This window comes from Oncorhynchus tshawytscha, linkage group LG22 (assembly GCF_018296145.1).
Source record: "Oncorhynchus tshawytscha isolate Ot180627B linkage group LG22, Otsh_v2.0, whole genome shotgun sequence".
NCBI classification, from domain to species: Eukaryota; Metazoa; Chordata; class Actinopteri; order Salmoniformes; family Salmonidae; genus Oncorhynchus; species Oncorhynchus tshawytscha.
This window is the reverse complement of record NC_056450.1, coordinates 9,664,563-9,686,946: the sequence shown is the minus strand read 5'-3', so window position 1 is coordinate 9,686,946 and position 22,384 is coordinate 9,664,563. Positions and strand designations below refer to the sequence as shown.

General features: G+C 46.5%; 2 protein-coding genes across 13 annotated transcripts in view; one reads left to right on the top strand and one right to left on the bottom strand.

Moving 5' to 3' along the window:
- The first annotated feature begins 662 nt into the window (after positions 1-662).
- On the top strand, positions 663-13,246 carry calcoco1a (calcium binding and coiled-coil domain 1a). Its single transcript, XM_042303694.1, is given in 17 exon segments — positions 663-843; positions 2,478-2,635; positions 2,798-2,900; positions 4,984-5,186; positions 5,401-5,613; positions 5,903-6,051; positions 6,531-6,600; positions 6,979-7,185; positions 7,586-7,780; positions 8,156-8,281; positions 8,740-8,835; positions 9,072-9,159; positions 9,408-9,560; positions 9,563-9,690; positions 10,055-10,146; positions 10,773-10,836; positions 12,427-13,246. Coding segments are annotated over 15 exon segments (1,983 nt in total). The 5' UTR covers positions 663-843; positions 2,478-2,503; the 3' UTR covers positions 10,801-10,836; positions 12,427-13,246.
- Positions 13,247-18,311: 5,065 nt separating this feature from the next.
- Positions 18,312-22,384, bottom strand: part of LOC112221723 (retinoic acid receptor gamma-A) — a 71,804-nt gene continuing 67,731 nt past the window's right edge. For all 12 annotated transcript variants that reach the window (XM_042303684.1, XM_042303687.1, XM_042303686.1 and 9 more), the window contains 4 exons: positions 20,493-20,669; positions 19,962-20,166; positions 19,476-19,634; positions 18,312-19,229 (listed from right to left, as the gene is read on the bottom strand). In XM_042303684.1, the coding sequence (XP_042159618.1) occupies positions 18,856-19,229; positions 19,476-19,634; positions 19,962-20,166; positions 20,493-20,669 (915 nt within the window). In that variant the 3' untranslated portion in view covers positions 18,312-18,855. The remainder of the gene's footprint in view (positions 19,230-19,475; positions 19,635-19,961; positions 20,167-20,492; positions 20,670-22,384) is intronic.

Genomic DNA, 22,384 nt, shown 5'->3' with positions numbered 1-22,384 from the left:
GTCCTTTCCACATGCCTCGCAGGGGGTGGGGGGTGCTTTTTAAAGTATGCTAGCACTCAATCCCAAATGGAGTGTTGTCATGTAACACTACCTCTCCTACGTTTGTCATGTCTGTTCATCTGCCAATGTTGGCATGCTAGCAATGCTCAAGTGTCACTCACGAGTGAATTAAGAGTTCTGTTTTTCCTGGAGATGGGCAAGTAAATCAAAGGCTATTCATTTTAAAAGGACTAAACAACACCATGTTGGGAGCAGGCAGCTATGATAGACAGTATTACAGCAATTTGACATTTCGTTGTTGTCGCAAATGCAATGCATTAGGGTTGCTCGCATCAAAAGCAATTCATATTAAACCCGATGAGTTGTTTTCCGCTGCGCATCGATGACGTCGCGCTTTATAATAGGACCGTTTATATTAAGGCCATGACATGACCAATGAGAGTGCGTGCGTAATGCAATCGGCGAGAAAAGAATATGAACCAGCCATGGACGCGGAGAATCATCAAATTACAGAACGCGATTTCCCGTAACCCGACCTTTGAGCGTCTCCTCTGTGTTCGGGGGTTGTAGTTTTCCTCCTATAATTTCTAGCCTCAGATCTGTGCTTCATCCAGTTTATGAAGAACAGCAGTTCCCATAATACAGCAAAACACACCACCACTGTGATGCGTGTGTTTTTGTTATTGTTGTAGGTTAGTGGAACAGCTGAGAGCGAAGAGACATCGTTGTGCATCTTTAAAAAAACGTTTAATCGTTTTCTGACACGGATGGACTTTGTCTGCCTTTAAGCTAAATAGGGACGGATCAATTGGACAATCTGCAGAGCAAACAGATCAGAATAAGGTGAGTTTCAGTCAAATAAACTCTGACGATCTGTATCTGCGTAGAGTTCTCCCTATGCAGAAACGGACACAAAGGAAAACGAGCAAATTGTCCTATTTGGTACAGGTATTTGTTGACGGTGCACACCTTTTCTTTAATACATTACACTACGGCGAGATCGGTTAACGGTCCCGATGGTCCTGATTATTGGCTTTTGCGCATCAAGGGAGTCGCGCACACAACGTGGGTTTCTTTTTCCACTGGAGTCTATTATTGCGCACACTGGAGACTGCAGCTGCTATGCTAGTGGGCCTTGTCTTGACACGAATCTCATGCGGTGTAATTTATTTTTTTTTTTTTTTTGACGTTTAGAGATATTTTAGATATATAATAGAATAAGTCGTTTATTACCACAGATTGTATTGTTTGTGGGCTTTTGCTCATTTCTAACAAAATAAACAGAACACAAACATGAATTAATGCTCGTGTCAAGTAGACTGACGGCTGCACGTTGTGTGTGTTGTGCTTATTAATGCGCTATACATGGTTTATGAACGTGTTATTACCTCATACACTTTCTCAAGAGTTCTCACTATTTAAACTTTTGTAAGCTCAGTAATATGGAGCGTATGTTAGCCAGAAATGTTAGATATAGGCCTAATGCGCCATGCAGTTGTTTTAATACAATGCGCTTAATTTAGTTAGAGGTTGCATTGTATTACAGGGATTTAGACTGACACCTGTCATCATTTATCCCTGCCAGTACAATAGTGAAATATATCAAATGTATATCTTGTTGGGTACTGTGTCTATGCCTGGATACTAGTCCCACGTGGCTGTTGATGTTTAAACAAGAAGTGAACGGTAGGTCTACATGTATGTCGACACGTGACTAGAGTGAGCGGCAGGGTAGTCTAGTGGTTAGCGCGCGTGGACGAGTAACCGAAAGGTTGCTAGATCGAAATCCCGAATGGACAAGCTAAAGAAAATCTGTCGTTCTACACCTGAGCAAGGCAGCTAACCCGCTGTTCCTAGGCCGTCATTGAAATGAGAATTTGTTCTGAACTGACTTGCCTCGTTAAATAAAGGTAAAGTAGAAACAGAGTGCTGTACAATAACAACAAGGTGTTGGGCAATGGCTGTAATAAATAGTCTCGGTGTTGTTGTCATGTAGTGTGTGGTTATGTGTTATGGTCGTTATGGGCTTAACTGTCATCTAGATTTTACTATTGGGGGGTGCCCTTCCCCCATGCTTTTCGGTGCCCTCCATATGGTCACTGAGAGGAGATCATCTTTCACTGAACAAACACTCCCGGAGTCGACTCTTTCTCTTTCACTCAGCAGTTTGCTTCACAGCAGTCACCTCTCACCTACTTCTCCATATATGCTCATCTGAACAGGTCCCGGGGTACATTCGACAAATACTTGAAAATAGTTGGAAGTTATTTGAGGTGTGATTGATTCAACTTCCAAGTGTACCATTTTGTGACTACTTTATTGGTTCTGTTGTACCAAACAACACAATCAAATGTAGTTGAAAGTGTTTGAAGCACAGGTCTCGGGTTTGGTGTCTACCTGTGTTTATTATAGCCGTTGTCAAATGAAATGTTGTGACGTACATCTTTTTTTTCTCCGTCACACCTGTATCCCCACAGGTTCTCACCAGTGTTATTGTGTTGCCATGGAGAAGGCTTGGAGGGTGGAGTTTCGGAACGTGGGTAGTAGCTACTTCCCTCAGAGCCGCGTGGAATGCCACTACAGTATCACCTCGCAACATACCTGGGCCAGCCATGACTGGGTCGGACTCTTCAAGGTATAAGGTTAACCCGATAAATTAGTAAAACCCACCCCGAGGAGTGGAAATCAAGTGAAATGCACAGCAGTATTTTTTAAAAATGTTACTGTATATATTAATATTTTTGTGTGTGTTTTTTGATGTCTCCCTGTCTCTCTCCCCCTTGTCTGACTCCCTCAGGTGGGATGGTTGTCAGTGAAGGACTACCACACCTTTGTTTGGGCCCTGGCACCGGAAGGCTACCAGGAGGGCACAGATGTCAACTGCTGTGTTAACTTCCAGGGTACTAGGCCCTCCCTTTGAACCCTCCCTCTATTTCATACAAAGTGTGCCTGGTCAACATTCGCACTGTTCAGAAAGTTGTACACACACATTCATTATTCTTCTTTTTCATTGAACCTTTACTTAACTAGGCAAGCCAGTTAAAAACAAATCCATATTTACAATGACGGCCCACCAGGGAACAGTGTGTAAACTGACTTGTTCCGGGGCAGAATGACATATTTTTTACCTTGTCAGCTCAGGGATTCAAATCCAGCAACCTTTTTGGTTACTGGCCCAACGCTCTAACCACTAGGCTACCTGCCGCCCCAAGTTCATTAACTGAACTTGCAGGGTCATCATATAAAGATAGATATCCACACTCACGAAACGTGTGAGACCATTCAACAGTCTGCTGGTATCTGTCTTTATTTCCCAACATTCATACTCTGCCAAGGTCTGTAAGGAAACGCTCCAACTTTGGATTTGTCTCACAGTAAATTGAATGACCCTGTTGAAGGGTACTATAGGCTGGTGACTGATATTTAAAGCAGAGACACGACTCAATAAGTCACATAGTGTTACAGAAAGGAGACGATCAGATTGTTTCTCTCTCTCGCCCTGCTCTCTCACCCTGCGCTCTCTCTCTCGGTTTTGAATTTAAACCAGTCTTTGTTCGACTCTGATTGAATTCCTTTAAGAAGTAGAAGGTTGAGTAATGAGGACAAGAGAGACAATGGTACAAAGACCAGACCAGACTGAATAACCAACCATACATTACACTAAGGCAGTCAGGAGTGAATAGAGAGCACCGAGTGAAAAGCGTCCTTTTAACATTACAGCACAGGAGCTTGCAGACTTTACACTGTGTATAAAGTGTCCTCCGTCCTCTCAGTGACAGTGCTAGCTGAGGTGACTACAGATTGCCTGGCTTTCGGTGGCTGAGCAGAGCGGCTGTGTCATTGAGTTGTGTCAGGGAGATGAACAGCTATCACTGACACGGTCATTTATCGTCTGTGGTGAGGACTGAGGAGACAGGCGTCTGATGTAGTCAAAGCACATTCAGGATTATGCCCACTTGTCACAGAGGTTGGTTATCTACAGTGCACGCAGAGGTGGAAAAAGTACCCAACCGTCATACTTGAGTAAAAGTAAAGATACCTTAATAGAAAATAATTCAAGTAAAAGGGAAAGTCACCCAGTAAGATACTACTTGAGTAAAAGTATTTGGTAAAAAAATATATATAGTAAAGTATCAGAAGTAAAAGTATCAATAAATTCAAATTCCTTTGTCACGGATGTTGAAGAGGACCAAGGTGCAGCGTGATGAGCGTACATTTTCTCTTTATTTGGAAAATGCAGAACAAAACAATAAACACTACAGAACCTAACCGTGACGCTAAAGGCTATGTGCCCTAAACAAAGTCAACTTCCCACAAAGACAGATGGGGGGGGAAAAAAAGGGCTACCTAAGTATGGTTCTCAATCAGAGACAACGATAGACAGCTGTCCCTGATTGAGAACCCTACACGGCCAAAACATAGAAATACAAATAATAAGAGTATAGATTACCCACCCCAACTCACACCCTGACCAAACCAAAATAGAGACATAACAGGATCTCTAAGGTCAGGGCCTGACATCCTTATATTAAGCAAACCAGACGGCACAATTTTCTTGTTTTTTAAATTTACTGATGGGGCGCACTCCAACACTCAGACATAGTTTACAAACAGTTGTGTTTAGTGAGTCCGCCAGATCAGAGGCAGTAGGGATGAACAGGGATGTTCTCTTGATTAGTGTGTGAATTTGAAAAAAATGCAATGAGTACTTTTGGGTGTCAGGGAAAATGTACATTATTTTCTTTAGTAATGTATTGAAGTAAAAGTTGTAAAAAATATAGATAGTAAAGTACAGATACCCCAAAAAATGACTTAAATAGTACTTGAAAGTATTTTTACTTAAGTACTTTACACCACTGTGTACATGTCATCATAACTGAAATCATGGCCATAAATACATTTTTAGCAGTATAAGCATGTATACATCTAGATCAATAATCCATTGACCATTTCACTCTCCCACTCCCTTCCTCCCCCCTGCAGCCTCCTATCTGCCCAAGTCCAGTTCCCAGCAGTACCAGTTCGTGTACGTGGATGGGAAGGGAGAGGTGTGCTCTGCCAGCTCCCAGTTTACCTTCAGCGCCCCTAAACCTTTGGAGGACCTGGTCACCCTGGAGGAAGGAGCCCACGGAGAGGAGGGGGGGACCGACATGCTTCTGGTCGTACCCAGGGCCGAGCTACTGCAGGTGGGCATGAGGGAGTGCAGGTGCGAGAGAGAGAGAGAGAAAGAGTACTGTAGAGGGATGTCCATATCCTCTTTCAGTTATAGAGAGGGTGAACGAATGTTGATGAAATGAACAGGCAGAGGTGAGAATCAATAGTCAATTGCAAAGAGACAGAGGATGGAAATGGATCATCTTTTAGGCACTCAGTTAATGTTCTCTCTCTCTCTCCTTCCAGAGCCGCCTGCAAGAGTGTCTTCGGGAGCGAGCCGAGCTGCTCCATGCACGGGAGTCCGCCGAGAGGATGAAGGAGAGAGAGAGGGAGAAGTACAGGAGGGCAAGAGAGGCGTGGGACAGAGGGTGTGAGGAGCTGGAGAGGAACATCGCAGACCTGAAGGAAGAGCTGCGAGAAAGCAGAGACAGGGTGGAAGAGATGGAGAGGAGGCAGGAGGTACTGTAACATTACAAGACAGGATTAATGTCCGTGCCAAAGGGGATTTGATCCTGTCCAAGTAGCCCCGGTGTCTGGTCATGAGCACTTATCTTTGTAAAAAAATGCGATTTGACGTAGAACGACAAGATCACAACCCCAGATGTACATTCTACTGTTATGTCACATGTCAAAACAGGAGCAGTTCATTTACAGGTCAAATGTGCTTCACCATCTACAAAGGAGTCTCAGGATACTGTATGTACTCTGTATAGAATGTAGATTCTCTCTCTCTCCCTCCCTGTCACAGGAGGTGGAGGCATCAGGAGAGGCCTTGGCTCAAGAGAAGAGCTCCATACTGACTATGAAAGCAGCCAGCGAACAGCGAATCAGAGAGCTGGAGGATGACATTAAAGCCCTGGCACTGAAGGCTTTGGAACGAGAGACTGAACTGGAGAGGTCAGATCTCCCTGGAACTCAACCGCTCTCTTTGATCTCTCTCTTTTCTATCCTCTATCTCCCTCAATCTCTCTCTTTGATCTCTCTCTTTCTATCCTTTATCTTCCTCAATCTCTCTTTGATCTCTCTCTTTCTATCCTCTTATCTCCCTCAATCTCTCTCTTTGATCTCTCTCTTTCTATCCTCTTATCTCCCTCAACCTCTCTCTTTCTATCCTTTATCTCCCTCAATCTCTCTCTTTGATCTCTCTCTTTCTATCCTCTTATCTCCCTTAATCCCTCTCTTTGATCTCTCTCTCTCTATCCTTTATCTCCCTCAATCTCTCTTTGATCTCTCTCTTTCTATCCCTTTTCTCCCTCAATCTCTCTTTGATCTCTCTTTCCATCCTCTTATCTCCCTTAATCTCTCTTTGTCCATCGGCCTGCCTGTTTTTCTTGCGCTGTTCTCTGGTTAATGCTAACCCCCGTCTCTGTGTGTAGGATGAAGGAGAGGGCCAAGAAGCAAGCAGTTCAAAGGAGGGAGGAGGAGAAAGAGAGGAAAGTTCTGCAGGTACTATAATGGCTTGAATTTATTTAGTGCTTTGTCACTACCAACATGTGCTGTTTTTCACTACCAACATGTGGTGTTTTTCACTACCAACATGTGGTGTTTTTCACTACCAACATGTGGTGTTTTTCACTACCAACGTGGTGTTTTTCACTACCAACATGTGGTGTTTTTCACTACCAACATGTGGTGTTTTTCACTACCAACATGTGGTGTTTTTCACTACCAACATGTGGTGTTTTTCACTACCAACATGTAGCATGCTACCTGGGTGAAGCACAGCAGCCATTTTGGGCCCGAACACTAACCACCCATCATGTCTGATCCTAAACCCCTCACCCCCCTCTTCTTCCTCTTCCTACATCCACGTGTCTTCCTCAGCTCAAGCTGGAGCAGTCCGAGGGGGAGCTGCGCAGTCTGTCTGCTGAGTTCCAGGGTCTGAGGAGCTCCCTGGCCCAGAGAGACACACACGCCCTACAGCTACGGGACACCATCACCACCCTCACATACAGGCTGAGTACGGCGCAGCGGAAAGAGGTGAGGCTGGCACCACCCACAAAGGGCCCGAGGGTAGTTAATAAAAGGGATGTAGGGGATTGAACAGAACACAATGCAACAGGAAAATGGCAGTACCCACTGCGGCCCCTCGTTCTCACCCATCATCGTCTAACCAGGCTATTGAGGCTATTTTAGCGACCATGGCAAACTTTGCTGGCTGGAGAAATAGGGATGGGCGGTTAGAGAGGGAGTGGCAGGGTTGGTCAAAGACAATGTGACAGGAAAGTTCCCAATGTCCCGTGGCCTCACTGGTCGTCTGACGAAAACCCTGTTATTGTTGCTGAACTGGATCATCTCCTCTTGTCTTTCCTATCAGGCGGAGGGACAGCTTAACAACAATGCTGCCCCATCCACAGCCCTGGCTGAGATGCGGGGTGTAGGCTGCATCCAGGGGCAGCCAGTCTGGGGGTGATGTAATGAGCCAGCGTAGCGTTGTGGCCGGGAGGGCCTGAAGGGAGAGCTGTGTGCCCTGGTGGCCCAGAGGGACCAGGGCCAGACAGAGCTGCACCAGGCCAGGCTCCAAGCGGCACAGCTCACCCTGCAGCTAGCCGACGCCAGCCTGGCCCTGAGGGAGGCCAGAGCACACTGGGCCCAGGAGAGACAGAGCCTGCAGTGCAGCACTGAGGTAATGACAAGGATCATAGTATGGATGGACTTTAATCACATGAATTGGATTTACTCAAGTAGTCAAAGCGTTTCACAATGATAGTGACTGTAGACGCCAACCTCTACAGAACACTCACTGACAACTGTAACGCACTAATATACTCAACTCCGATTGGAACTAGAGATTGCATTACTGTGCTGGAAAGGATGCGTGTGCCAAGGTCTCCTCTTTCTGTTCCGCTATATACGCGACAGCTGCGGCCGACTAGGAAAGCCTCACGTCTTCTCCATACACAGTTTCCCAGTATCTCCGGTTGAACTTTGAATTGAAGTATCAGAATGTCCCAGCAGCATGACTTGGGTTAAGCGGTGTGCGTGTCTCCCCACATGGCAGAAGGCCAGAGAGCGTCTGGAGAAGCTGAATGGAGAGACCCAGCGGATAGAGATGAAGCTCCAGGAGGAGAGGATGGAGAGAGAGAAGGTGGAAGTGGAGCTGGGAAGAGAGAAGGACTGTAACCGGGTAAAGACTTAAACACCTACCGTACCACAGACCAAAGGCTCCATGCAAAACGACATTTCAAGCTATTAATAGACACACACACAAAAAAAAATCAAAAATAATCAACTCTCCACACACGCTCGTGGCTCGGCTCGGGATGCTGACATTCCATGTGTCGTGCTATACGGTATTGAAAACCACTCGGCCTAGTTGGTCCTGTACGGCTCAGTTGGTATAGCATGGCACTTGCGGTCCCGTGGTTTTGGGGTTCCATTGCCGAGGCCTCCCTTAACGTAAAAATGTATGAACGCGTGACTCTTAAGTCGCTTTGGATAAAAGCGTCTGTCTAAAGAGACGTGTTTTTGACAACATGCTGGGTCATGTTCGCTCGTCCCTTTAATTGCTTGCGCTGTGCTGCTGGCTAGGCTGTGTGTGTATATAAGTATGTGACTCCTTGTTTTGATGACTGCCCCCTGCAGGTGCAGCTGGGTGAGACATGCAGGGAGCTCCAGGAGCTGAAGGCCAGTCTGAGGGTGGCCCAGAAGGAGAAGGAGCAGCTGCTGCTGGAGCAACAGGCAAGACCCACACCTTTGTACCTCCATCTCTTCAACCACCATTCCCCCTCTCCACATACAGACACATTTCCATAGCAACTGTTAAGCCCTGACCACTTCGGAGACTTAAGATTTCTATACATGTCAAGAGGTGTAGAGGCCCGGAGGTCCGTTTGGTGATGAACCTGAGTTGTCTTGGCATAATACTTGTCTATGTGTAAACGAGTCTCTTGACGGCCCTCCTCTGCTCTGTACAGGACCTGATGGAGTACATGGGTCAGGTGGAACAGAGGAGAGAGGCTTTGGCAGATGCCAAGTGGAGCGCTGCGGTGTTCGCCTCCACCAGTGAGTGAAGGAACCCATCTAACACCGTGGGAAACACCCTAGCACTGAGATACATGTACAACGATACTCATTTGATCTGTGGGCTGTCCAAACAAGATATTCTACTTCTACACTGACTTGGATCTGAGATGACTTCATGAGATAAGTGGAGACGAGAGCCAGGAGCTTTTCCCAGTCAGGGAGAACTCCTGGCCCTGCTCTGACGATCACTTACCACTGTTGTTTTCTACTCTGTGTGTGTCTGACAGGCCTCCATGACAGTCCTCTGTCTGACTCTGAGGATGAGAACCCTGAGGCCCTGCAGCCCTCCCGCCAACCCTGCAGGCAGCCCCCCTCCTCCCACCCCCTTGCCCACTACAGCCTGTGTGACCCACAGGCCCAGCCTGACTCCCTGCTCCCCTCCACCCCCCTTCCTCCCCCAGAGACATGTCCCGGTCCCTGTCCCGAGGGGGCGTCGTCATCAGCCAGCCCGCTCCCCTGTTGTTGCCCAGGCAATCGGGCGGAGACACCCTAACACACAGCTCTGAGTCGGTAAGAGACGGTATCAGATGCTCTTACACATGCACATGCACACGCGCACACACACACACACACACACACACACACACACACACACACACACACACACACACACACACACGACTAATTATTGTACAATTAGCCAGGCTGTTTCCTTAGGCTGATAACATGCAGCTATCTCCAGTGCTGTGGCTCATTTAACTGTCACCGATAAACTGTATAACTCAGAAAGGCACTTAGAGAGCTCCTGTGCAGTGCCTTATTTCCCTATTATGGCCTTATTGCTAGGTTATTACATGTGTATGCCTCACCACTCACTTTAACTTTCTCTCTTTCTGTCGTCCCGTCCCCCCCCCCTCTCTCTGTGTGTGTGCAGGAGGAGGAGAATAACACCGACCAGTGCGGAGGACACAGCTCTGGAGAGGAGGCAGCCCTGCTGCTGCCTGAGACCACAGACACAGTCCTCAGGTAGCTTGCAAGCGCGCACACACACACACACACACACACACACACACCCACACACAGAGGGCTTTTTTATGATGACAGGCTGAGTATGGCTCTCAGAGATGGACGTTTTGAATATCGGGTCGTAAAAGAAGTTGAGTGTGGAGGGGAGGAGAAAGGGAGCGTGGAGGGGAGGAGAAAGGGAGCGTGGAGGGGAGGAGAAAGGGAGCGTGGAGGGGAGGAGAAAGGGAGCGTGGAGGGGAGGAGAAAGGGAGCGTGTGCGACGGAGGCAGCGCGAGGGAGGGAAGAGGGCAGTGAAGGAGAAGGAGGGGAGAGATGGGAGGACAAGGGGACAGGTAAGTTGACAGCTGGCTATAGCAATGATTTAGCTACAGGCTAGTACTGGAGTCACGGGCCAATTTTCAGCATCATTAAAGCACTCTCTCTCCCACTCTTTCACTCTCTATTTCTCCCTCCCTCCTTCTCTCGCCTGCTTTTTTCTATTCTTCTCGTATGTGTTCCTTTTCTACAGTTCTGCTGTTCCGTGACCCCACCGCGAATGTAATTGGGACGATAAAGGTCACGATTGATTATTGATTTTGATTGATCGTTCACACCCTTTCCTTTCTTCGTTGTTCCCTCTCTTCCAGTGACCTGGCTAATACCTCTCAGTGGTAGAGAGCGGAGCTACAGGACCAAGTCAACAGCATCACTGTCAGTGTGTTCTTTACTTTTAATTCAGTATTCAGCGCACACACACACACACACACACACACACACACACACACACACACACACACACACACACACACACACACACACACACACTACAACTCACCTCTCTGACAAATGCTGTTAATATGCAATTTGCTTCTACATTTTTCTATGAACTTCTTCTTTGATGTGTGACTTCTAGGCTGTTGTGCTGCACCTGCACATAACATGGTCCTAAGGATGACATAATGCCTGTCATAACAGGTCGTGACAGCTCAAATCATAGTTACGACCTCTCGTGGACGTTCTAAAGCGTGAAGCGCTTAAACATTTAAGTCTTAGTTAGATGTTTAATAGTTTATGTTTCACAACAGGGTTATTTCGGTTGCAGGAGGAGTGATGTTGGGAGCTTTACGACCGGCGTTATGTCATTTTTATGACGCCGTTATTATGAGGCATCATGACAGCCACTGTAATTAAGATATTTTGAGTGAATGTATCCGTCTCCTTTTTCAAATCTAAAAGTTGATTTGAACCCTTCCGTCGGTGCGACAACTTTAAACATTTCAGACTACTGTAATAATAGTCATTCAAACGTACTTAGACTTTTGTTTGAAGAATCATTGTAAAGTACAGATATGTATAATGTTTTTCCTCCTTATATTCAAAACCTGAGATGTTATATTATAAGCATTTTCTGTTATTCATTATTAGACATTTAAATTCCTGCTTTATTAGGGGTGTTGTAGTACTAGTTGAAAGGAGACTCAAAGGTAGAGAGGCGTCCAAAATGGGGGAGAACGGTTGAAAACGCTTCTGGTAAAGGGTGGCAGTTTGAGGGCAATCAGGTCGGGGAGGGCGATCAGGTCGGGGAGGGCAATCAGGTTGAATGTAGACTGGAAGAGACACTCTAGAAAGGTGGTTGCTACTAATTAGGGCGAGAGGAATGACATTTTGATGGTCTCTCATGTTTGTTTTGTTGCACAATATATTTGACTTCCAATATTCTATCCTCCGCAACATACAGCTATTGCTCCTGCATGCTGGTAGCTGTAGAGCCACTGCAATACTTTTGTATTTGATACCAGATGTCAATCTTAAAGCGGGGTGTTGTTTTAAAACAAGAATAATGTGTGTTTAGAACGTCCCAGAAGATCATTAGTAATGCGCTAGATTCACTGTGCGCGGTATACAGAAACGACCTGCTTCAGAGGGACGAAGCCATTTTAAATTTGTACCTAAAAGAACAAATTGGTAAACGAAGGAATTTCATCATAACATCATCTAATTTATGGACACCGACGTTGCAATACTTGTAATGGGGTGTTGTTCCTATAGCTCATGGAAGTCTGGCCTGGACTAGATTACTACTGGGTCAATAAATACATTTTTCATGATTTTCTACCAATACTCCGCTTGTGTTATATCGTAATGAAATGATATGAAGTTTTAGTTTAAGCTACAGAGTTGATACGTGTAATAAGAAGAGAATACTAAAGCCAGGGTTTAAAAGCGAAGGTAGAATAATGCGCTAGGGGCAACTTTGCTTGGCCGATATGTAATTGGCTGCACTCTGTTATTTTGCTATAGGAGATGTTTTGGCAACGGAACGTTGCTCTTCGTTCGACACGGCGACGCTCGTCATTCATCCTGTTTTGTGTCATGTCGTCTCTCATCCACAATCATTACCATCGTGTGTTGTATTTCCTCATCGTTTTTTTAAGACTCGTTTCTTTTTTCTTTCCCCCTGATTTTTCTGTCTGAGGGTCAATTGAACTGTATTATCTATCACGACTGTCCCGGTAAGGGTTGAAGAGTTCGTCCAAAGGGTCGAGGTGTTGGTGCCACTATACAGGACAACAGTTTGCTCACACATGGGTTGTAAAAAGCCATAGTGAAAAAGTGTGACGTCTGTAACATTACAACCCAGTCCGTCATAATAACAACTTTGTCAGCGCCGACGGACATCCTGCTCAGTTGAAGGTTGTGCTTCAATACGTTTTGGAGTACCCTCGTCTCTGCACCTGTTGAGCTATACCTGTGGTGTAGTTTAGTACTACACATCTGTTTGCCACCCTGGGTGTGAGTGATTTTGACGCCCTGGCATGTGCACCAAATGTTCCGTAGCACTGAGATCGACGGGTGTTTTGTCGTCGTCAGATCTAGACCTCCGTGGGAAGTTCTATGTCTACGTCTACTGTGAGCTACGTGGGTGTGTAGTGTAACTTCTATTCAGGACAGCTGCCTACTCCCATTGCAATAAGGCTCCCAGTGGTTTTCTGGTGTGTATGTTTGTTTGTTGAGGTCATCTTACTTATGGGAAAAAAAAAAAAAAGTAGTTCTTGGTAAATACTATATACTGTCTGTTTGTGTGGGTTTCTGTAATAAAATAAACATGTATGTGTATCAATTGTGTGTGATGTGTTTGTCTTTTGATGGAAGATAAATGTTTTTTACAAAAAAATTCTGCTGCTTCCTCCGGGGCGTGACATTTCTGATGCTAATTTGCTCGTTACACGTGTCTCATCTCTCCGTCTGCATTTCGGTTCTTACCCTCCTGCTCCTCTTTACCTGCAGTTCTCTCTCCTTCTACCCCCCCATCACTCCACTCCCCCGTTTCAAGTCTAGGGTGACGGTAGCTAATTATAAAATCAATGATGCCAGGCTGGCTGGTTTACGGCCTGCTCTAAAACCTTAACTGGGAAATCACTGGTGGATTAATGCCTCCCTCACTCTTTATCGCTTTTAATTAGAAATGTAAAAGATATGAAGAGCCAGAGGCTAGAACACATCTCCGATGAGATGAGGCCAAATGGTACCCTATTCCCTATGTAGTGCACTACTTTTGACCAGGCCTCTGTAGGGAATGGAGTGCAATTTGGGACGTACCCCCACATCTCTCATATGACCTCTGCCACCCTAGCCTGTCAGCCCCTTTTTTCTCTTCCTCTGCTCTCCCCTTTCTTGTTTATTTATTTCCCCCATTGTATCCCCCCGTTCCTTCTAGCAGACCCTCCTCACTCTGGTATGTGGTACCTTCGTTTCTTGAATAGCTCCTTGCCAACTTGTAGCGTTGTCCTCTAACCAAATCAGTCCCCTCCTTGCAGCAAAGGGCTCTGGCCCCCTTCCCTCCTCCTCTCTCTCTATCTTTCTCCCTGTCTGTCTTGTCTGTTAAATTTATGATCCCTACATCTTCAAATGTTTCTCACCTTCCCCTAACCTTCCCTCCTCACTTTTTTCCCCCCTTTTGATTGCTCCCTACCCACTCTGCATCCGCTGCGTATGTAATGTAACGAAAGGATGCCGATTATGTCCCCGTCTCCTTCCTCCGGGCCAGCCGTGATAGGCTACAGTCTTTCCCATAATCACCCCATCCCCTCCTAGCATATGACATGTCCCTTACCACCCTTTTACTATGGCTCCAGGACGTCCGCATAGCCCCTGAATGTTTTATCACACACTCTGATCTGACTCTCCATTCCTTCTAGCTAGTCTTGTCTGGTGATGTAAACAGTGCTACCAGTGTTCTGTCCTCCCAGGCCGGTGTTGCAGACAGCGCTACCAGTGTTCTGTCCTCTCAGGCCAGCTCCCATACACTGTATGTAAGGCATGACGACGATAGAAGAGTTGGCTACAGAACGGGACCAGCCTACTCTCTGAGAAAGCTGGTAGCCACTAGCCACGTGATCTTAACTCGCCGAGCAAGCACGTCTAGAAATCAATGCAAAATTGCCCATGTTCAGAACAAGCACAAGCAAACCCTGTTCTTGGTTTACTCTATTCAGACCAGTTCCTGTATGGTTCACGAAGGATGATTCATTATTGATTCTCTACCAGGACTTCTGAGTGATCAGTATGCTCTCCGGGTAATAGAAGGAAACTGCTAACCTCCGTCCTGGGGTGGACTGGCATTCTCCCTTCTGGCGATCCTTGTAGCTTCTTATTCGCCCGATCCCTCTTACTTTTCACTTGTATACTTCCTTGTAAACTTGTCGTTGCTTTGCGCCATTAATAACCTGGAGAGGATATCTGCTCCAACCATCAATTGACTGATCATGGCTAGTATAATTGGAAATTGTGGCGATGAAACCCTGCAAAAAATACCAGCCTGCCTCTTTAAATCCCCTTACTACCCCAACACTCCTACCCATTGCCCCAGGGTTCCCATAGCAACGTGTTATTGGGGTTGAATATATGAGGCCGTTTAGCTTCAGTCCGTGTAAAGCAGCTAATAATATATGGACCTTATTCTAATCCCCAGTCCCTCTTTATTGAGCTGTATTTTTAACGATAGTTAATTATGGCAATCATATAGTTGATAGAACCCCCATCTCTGTTTAGCACTCTTCACTCTAGTGTCTACGTCTATTAATAACAACAACCGTCGAGGCTATAATACACTGAGTGTACAAAATATTAAGAACACCTTCCTAATATTGAGTTGCCCCACAGGGATGCTGGCCCGTGGTGACTCCAATGCTTCCCACAGTTTGTGTCAAGTTGGCTGGATGTCCTGTTGGGTGGTGGACCGTTCTTGATACGCACGGGATACTGTTGAGCGTTAAAAAACGGGGGGAACCCAGCAGCATTGCAGTTCTTGACACAAACCGGTGCTCCTGGAATCTACTGCCATAACCTGTTCAAAGGCTTGAATCATTGTCTTGCCCATTCACCCTCTGAATGGCACACACACACAATCCATGTCTCAATTGTCTTAACAATCCTTCTTTAACCTTTCTCCTCCCCTTCATCTTCACTGATTTGAAGTGGATTTAACAAGTGACATCAATAAGGGATCATAGCTTTCACCATGGATTCACCTGGTCAGTCTGTCATGGAAGTAGCAGGTGTTCCTAATGTTTTGTACACTCAGTGTATACTGTAACACTGTCCCAAGGACACGGAGTGGAAGTTTGCGTCTGTCTACAGTAGGAGGCAACATGAATGAATTGTAACACACTGGTAATACTAGTGCCTGCTCGGTCCTTTCCTATATGCAGGGCTGGTGTACAGACACTGCTGGCTGGCTGGCTGGTCTCTGTACCTAAAGTGCAAGAGCGCCCACTATTGGTAGTCATTGTGTTGATGACGCCATTGCAGTGCTCAGCTCTAATGAAATGGACTGAGGAGCAAGGCTCGCGGCTGGTGAAGGAACGAACGGGGGCTATCAAAAAAACATTTGGGTAACAAATCATTTGAAAGGTTGTTTACGGAATATTCATATCGGTGTCATAAGTGCATCCAAGTGTGTCACGACTGAGAAGGGGAAAAAATGTTACAACACATTTTAAGAGAATGAGACATTTCTCAAAGGAAATATGTTATTAATCTCACAAAAGTAATTTATTGTGCCTTACAGTTCATATGGCTTTTTCGTTGTATGACAGAGTTGGTATGAACAGAAGATTGGACAATACCCTGGCCATGTTTTACAGAGAACACCGGCACCAAAACAGCATAATCGCAACGTTTGCGTCATGACGGCCTGGCAGGGCAGGCCGAGAGGAAACGAGGTCATCAAACCTCGCCGGCTCTGCTTCTCAAGCGCTCCTGTGTGACGCCACAGCGCCGTACAGAGAACATCCACCCGGTGACAGAGGAGACATGTTAAAGCCTGTACACACACTCAAAAACCAACCAGGAGGGCCACATTCAGAGAGAACTGTACAGTAAGGCCCTCTTTCTCTACCGCTGGGAGGAGTCTGTTGCGCTCCTGTTCATATACTGTATCTTCGTAGCGAGACTGTGTACAAAACTCTGGAATGTACACGTAGCCAGCTGCATCATGAACCGTTGGTTACATATTGACTGAGACACGTTGGCAAGAGAAGAAGAAAATGACGGGAGGACACATGGGGCCTGCCACTTCACTGAAGAAGACAAGAGAGCGGGGGTACAAACCTACAACATTACAAAGACATGATGATGTCATGGCTTCGGATGAGAAGGCAGTTGGTGGTTTCTCGGATTGCCAGGTCTGAGACAGATGATGCTTTTCACACCAATGAGCCGAGCCAAACTGAGCTGGACAGAGCTGACCTGGCTCTGCACCCACCGTAGTTCCTGGAACTGTGCTGGAAAGGACCATGTGAAAATAGAATAACCCTGCCAGCACTGGTTTGGTTTGGGTTGGCATGATAGTGTGAAAAGGGTAACAGGCTGGCTGGCATCCACGCCATTTGTTAGACCAGTCATCTATCTTCTATGTACACCGAGCTAGGAGTTTACTGGTCAGATCCCACTGACTTGAGTCAAAAATACACACACATAAATATTGCCTGTTCCTAGCGCACCCTACAGCGTGGCGGCCGCTAGGGTTTGGTCCTTAGTAACAGAGAAGCCCTGAGAAGTCTGTTTTCATGTCGTTGCCACTAAAAGTTCCTGGTTTGAACTTGCGTGTGTCTGCGTGTGTGTTGATCATGTGTCAGCGAGTGTTTGCTTGTGCACGTTGTTAAATAGTGCTTCGGGTTTCACAGGCATTTGATGATGATAGTTCTCTACATTTCCGTTGTGTTCGTTAATTGCATGACTGCTGAATAAGATGAGATTGCCATTGACTGTACTGTCAATATTGGGCAATAAAGATGCATTGTATAAAACAAGATATCAAAGTGCCACAGCCATGTGCTACGGCCAACTGTCAATCTCTGTCTACCAAACAAAGCCAAAATGGCACATTTGTTATAGGTTCGAGGTTTAGTATGTGTGTGTGTGTCTGTGTGTGTGTGTGTGTGTGTATACTTTTACATGTCAGTGTGTGTTGAGTTGCTAACTTTGGCACTGAGACACTATCCATTCGACAGCATCGTTTGTTGCGTTGAAAGGAAGCACATAGATGAATGCTAGTCCCCTGATAAACAACACAAATCCACAACTTTAGTCACTGTAATACAACATTACGGAGTTGATTATCATTGACATCTACGGCGCGCAAAACTGCCCAAAAAACACCAGCGGCGCAGTTGGAAAGAAGATTCAGTTCGAGGTCTGCCAGTTCGGATTCTGATTCGTCTCTCTCTCTGGATATCCGTAGTAATGGGAAACTCCTCAAAAAACAAAACCTCATCTAAAGAAATCATTTACAAAACCAGGATTACAAACAAACAAAATATAATGGTATATATAGATATGTATGGGCTAATTAATACATTGAGAGGGAAAGAAAATTCAAGAAAAAAAACAGAAGAAATTGAACAGTATTCAAAAGCAAATAACAGCAGAAAAATCGATTAGCATATTCAGTTTGGTTTCATCCTGTGTTTGTCTTTTTGAGAAACGTGTTTTGCTTTGCATCCGTTGGAAATAGTCTATTGTTCAGTTCATGCTTTCTGTTTTGGCCATTCCTCTATGTAGATACAAACAAAAAGATAGTAAAAAAATGTGATTTTTTTTGTTGTCAAAGAGTCCGTTTTTTTTTTTTGTTGCCATCACGCCCTCTTCCCTCTTCTCTATATCAGGACTCACGAGTCCAGTCGGTTGCCATCACGCCCTCTTCCCTCTTCTCTATATCAGGACTCACGAGTCCAGTCGGTTGCCATCACGCCCTCTTCCCTCTTCTCTATATCAGGACTCACGAGTCCAGTCGGTTGCCATCACGCCCTCTTCCCTCTTCTCTATATCAGGACTCACGAGTCCAGTCGGTTGCATCATGTCATCTCTCCGTCCCTCTTTTATAATAGTATCTCTGCAGGTCTCTCTGCGTGTCTGCATGCTACTTATCAGGAACCTGTGAGTCAGAGAACCTGAGTTATAGTGTCTGTACAGTTAGGTGTACGTCTCTGCTGTCCTGTCATGTCCTGCTTGGAGAGACTGATGTGCAGTAGGGAGATGGAGAGGATACAGAGGAAAGCGAGCGAGGGCCAGCATTGGAAGGGTTAAGGTGGGTGTATGTGTATCTGTGTGTCTGTGTGTGTGTGTGTGTGTGTGTGTGTGTGTGTGTGTGTGCATGTGTATGATTACGTCAGTTAGTGTGTGTATTTGAGTGCACAGACTGTATTTGTGTGTGATCGCCTCCCCTCCTCACTGCGCCCTCCTGGCACGGCTCTTCCTATCCCCTTCGCTGCCACTTTCCAGAGCCCAGGATTCCCCCTCACTGTCCGAGCCCCTGTCCTCTTCCTCCCCATCATCATAATCATCCTCATCTTCCTCCTCTGGGGAGGGCTCACTGCCGTTCTCTGTCCCCCAGCTGTCCTCCTCGTCCTCGGCCTCAGTCTTCATGGTGGCGGGGGGCTTGGTGGAGGCTGGTGGAGCGGGTGGAGGGGCAGGCGGTGGGGAGCTCTCTCCACTGCTCTCTGTCTGGTCCTCGAAGGCCTCTGGGTTCTCTAACATCTCCCTGATCAGAGGAGGCATGGGGCCTGGGATCTCCATCTTCAGAGTGAGGGCCCTCTCGGCACCTGTTCACACACCACAGGGGGAAAAACATTCATGTTAACAAGTCTAGAAAGTCATGTCTTAGCGTTCGCTTATAGTGCTAGATGTTCCAGGCGTTATGGAAGTAATCCTGACGTCCAAGTGCTATCTCAAATGTTCTGCTTCCACCATAATCTATATGTATCATTCAGACTGTGTGTGTTAGCTGGTGTTAGCTGGTGGTCTGGTGTAATTGTAGTGTACTCTTTCTGTGTTATAACAATACTGACCCTTGGTGCTGATGCCTCTGAGGTCAGTGATCTTCATCAGCATGCGGGGGAACATGTGTGGTTTGTTGGGGCGTCTGCGACGGGCGTAGATCTTCAGGGCCTCCAGCAGGGGCTCCTGCAGCTTGTCCACCTTCTGGGGCTCCTCCAGGTCCATACGGTCTGAGGGACGGACAGGGGGAGAGGATCGTGTTATATACACAATTACGTGACAAACTGGACACATAAACAGCCATAAGACTAGGATGGGAACCACGTAATTGATGATTTTGAGGTCATTACAATTGTATCATGTTATTGGTAACAGCTACAGGTAAATAAAGTGTCAAGTGGAGTGCAACCAAACTATTCCATCCCTACATTTCTACTGGTATTGTAACTGAGTGAGAATGTTATCGCGGCCTAACACCTCAAAGACATGTAGGTGTATTAGTTCTTAACGTTATTGACAAGCAGTAAAATAGTATTAATCCCCTGAGGGTGCAGTACCTCCAGAAATGAGGGAGATGGCGCTGAGGAGGCCAGTCTCTGTGTCGTCCATCTCCAGAGGCAGCAGCTGGCCAGCGAAGGCAAACACCAGGTCTGTGAGCGGGCCGAAGCCTGCGTTGTGCATCTGGGTCCGGTTCAGGGTCAGCCCATCGGAGAAAGTCATGGTGTCCTGCTCTGGGGTGTAGCGCGTGCAGATCCTCAACATCTAGGGGTGAAAGAGGGAGGGGGAAAGATGGAAAGACCGAGAAAGAGAGGGGGAAGGATATAAATAAATAAAAATACAACAGGAAGGCTAAACCATATAGTAGGTTATGTTCTTTATCGATTGTCCATTAAAACAACAGGCTAATTTCTCGTCATCTGTTCACCTTTCCCTCTATACTGCACGTGGGGCTACTCTTGCAATACCGCCACTATCCACTGAGAGGCAGTGTCCCCTCATCATTACATTGCCACGTCTCTGAGTCTCAGAGAATATAGCAGGGTCTGTTGACAGAGCGGATGAGGGGATAGAAAGAACCAGGTAAGTACCAGGATGTCCAGGCAGGCTGACTTGAGGAGGGTGATCTGGTCAGCGATGGTGAGGGTGGTGAAGCCGGGGAGGCGCTTGGCAAACTCCACGATCTTGATGATGCACTTGGTGGAGAGCTCACTGAACTTATCCCACAGCCCCAGGTCCAGCTGCACGCGCTGCTCTGCACTGGAGTTCTGGAGGATGGGAGAGACAGAAAGAGAGAGAGAGAGAGTGAGTGTGGGGATGGCAGGGACACAAACAGGGTTCTTATTAGACATTGATCAGGTAGAAGAGTTATTGGTTATTGTTTATTTATTTTTACCTTTATTTAACTAGGCAAGTCAGTAACCCGAACGACGCTGGGCCAAATGTGTGCAGCCCTATGGGACTATCCCGATCACGGCTGGTTGTGATACAGCCCGGGATCGAACCAGGGTCTGTAGTGATGCCTCTAGCACTGAGATGCAATTCCGTAAACGGCTGCGCCACTCAGGAGCCTTTACCATGGGTATGACAAAACATGTATTTTTAACGCTCCAGTTTATAATAGCAATAAGGCATCTTGAGGGTTTGTGGTATATTGCCAATATATCACGGCTAAAGGGCTGTATCCATAAGAACAGCCATTAGCCGCGGTATATTGGCCATATACCACATGCCCTCGGGCCTTTTGCTTAATTATTATTCAGGTAGAATAATAACACCACTGACTGGACATCAACCAACTAGGTTGAATGTTCTTACAGTACACCAACCAATCACCTACCAAGCTCTCAAACATCAGCACAGAGACAAAGTGGAGTCGGAGTTCAACGGCTCAGACACGAGACGTACGTGGCAGGGTCTACAGACAATCACAGACTACAAAGGGGAAAACCAGCCACGTCGCGGACACTGGCGTCTTGCTTCCGGACAAGCTGAACACCTTCTTCGCCCGCTTTGAGGATAACACAGTGCCCCCGACACGGCCCGCTCCCAAGGACCGCGGGCTCTCGTTCTCCGTGGCTGATGTGAGTGAGACATTTAAGCGCGTTAACCCTTGCAAGGCTGCCGGCCCAGACGGCATCCCTAGCCGCGTCCTCAGAGCATGCGCAGACCAGCTGGCTGGTGTGTTTATGGACATATTCAATCTCTCCCTATCCCAGTCTGCTGTTCCCACATGCTTCAAGATGTCCACCATTGTTCCTGTACCCAAGAAAGCAAAGATAACTGAACTAAATGACTATCGCCCCGTACCATTCACTTCTGTCATCATGAAGTGCTTTGAGAGACTAGTCAAGGATCATATCTCTTGCACCTTACCTGTCACCCTAGACCCACTTCAATTTACTTACTGCCCCAATAGGTTCACAGACCATTCAATTGCCATCGCACTGGACAAGAGGAATACCTATGTAAGAATGCTGTTCATTGACGGGCCGCCCCCAGGTGGTGAAGGTAGGAAACAACACCTTCACTTTGCTGATCCTCAACACAAGGGCCCCTCATGGGTGCGTGCTAAGCCCCCTCATTTACTCCCTGCTCACCCATGACTGCGAGGCCACGCCCGCCTCCAACTCAATCATCAAGTTTGCAGACGACACAACAGTAGTAGGCATGATAACCAACAATGACGAGACGGCCTACAGGGAGGAGGTGAGGACCCTGGGAGAGTGGTGCCAGGAAAATAACCTCACTCAACATCAAAAAAACAAAGGAGCTGATCATGGACTTCAGAAAACAGCAGAGGGAGCACGCCCCGGTCCGAATGGATGGGATCACAGTGGAGAAGGTGGAAAGATTCAAAGTTCCTCGGCGTACACATCACTGACAAGCTGAAATGGTCCACCTTAAATGTATATACTGTATTCTATTCTACTGTATTTTAATCAATGCCACTCAGACATTGCTCGTCCTAATATTTGTATAT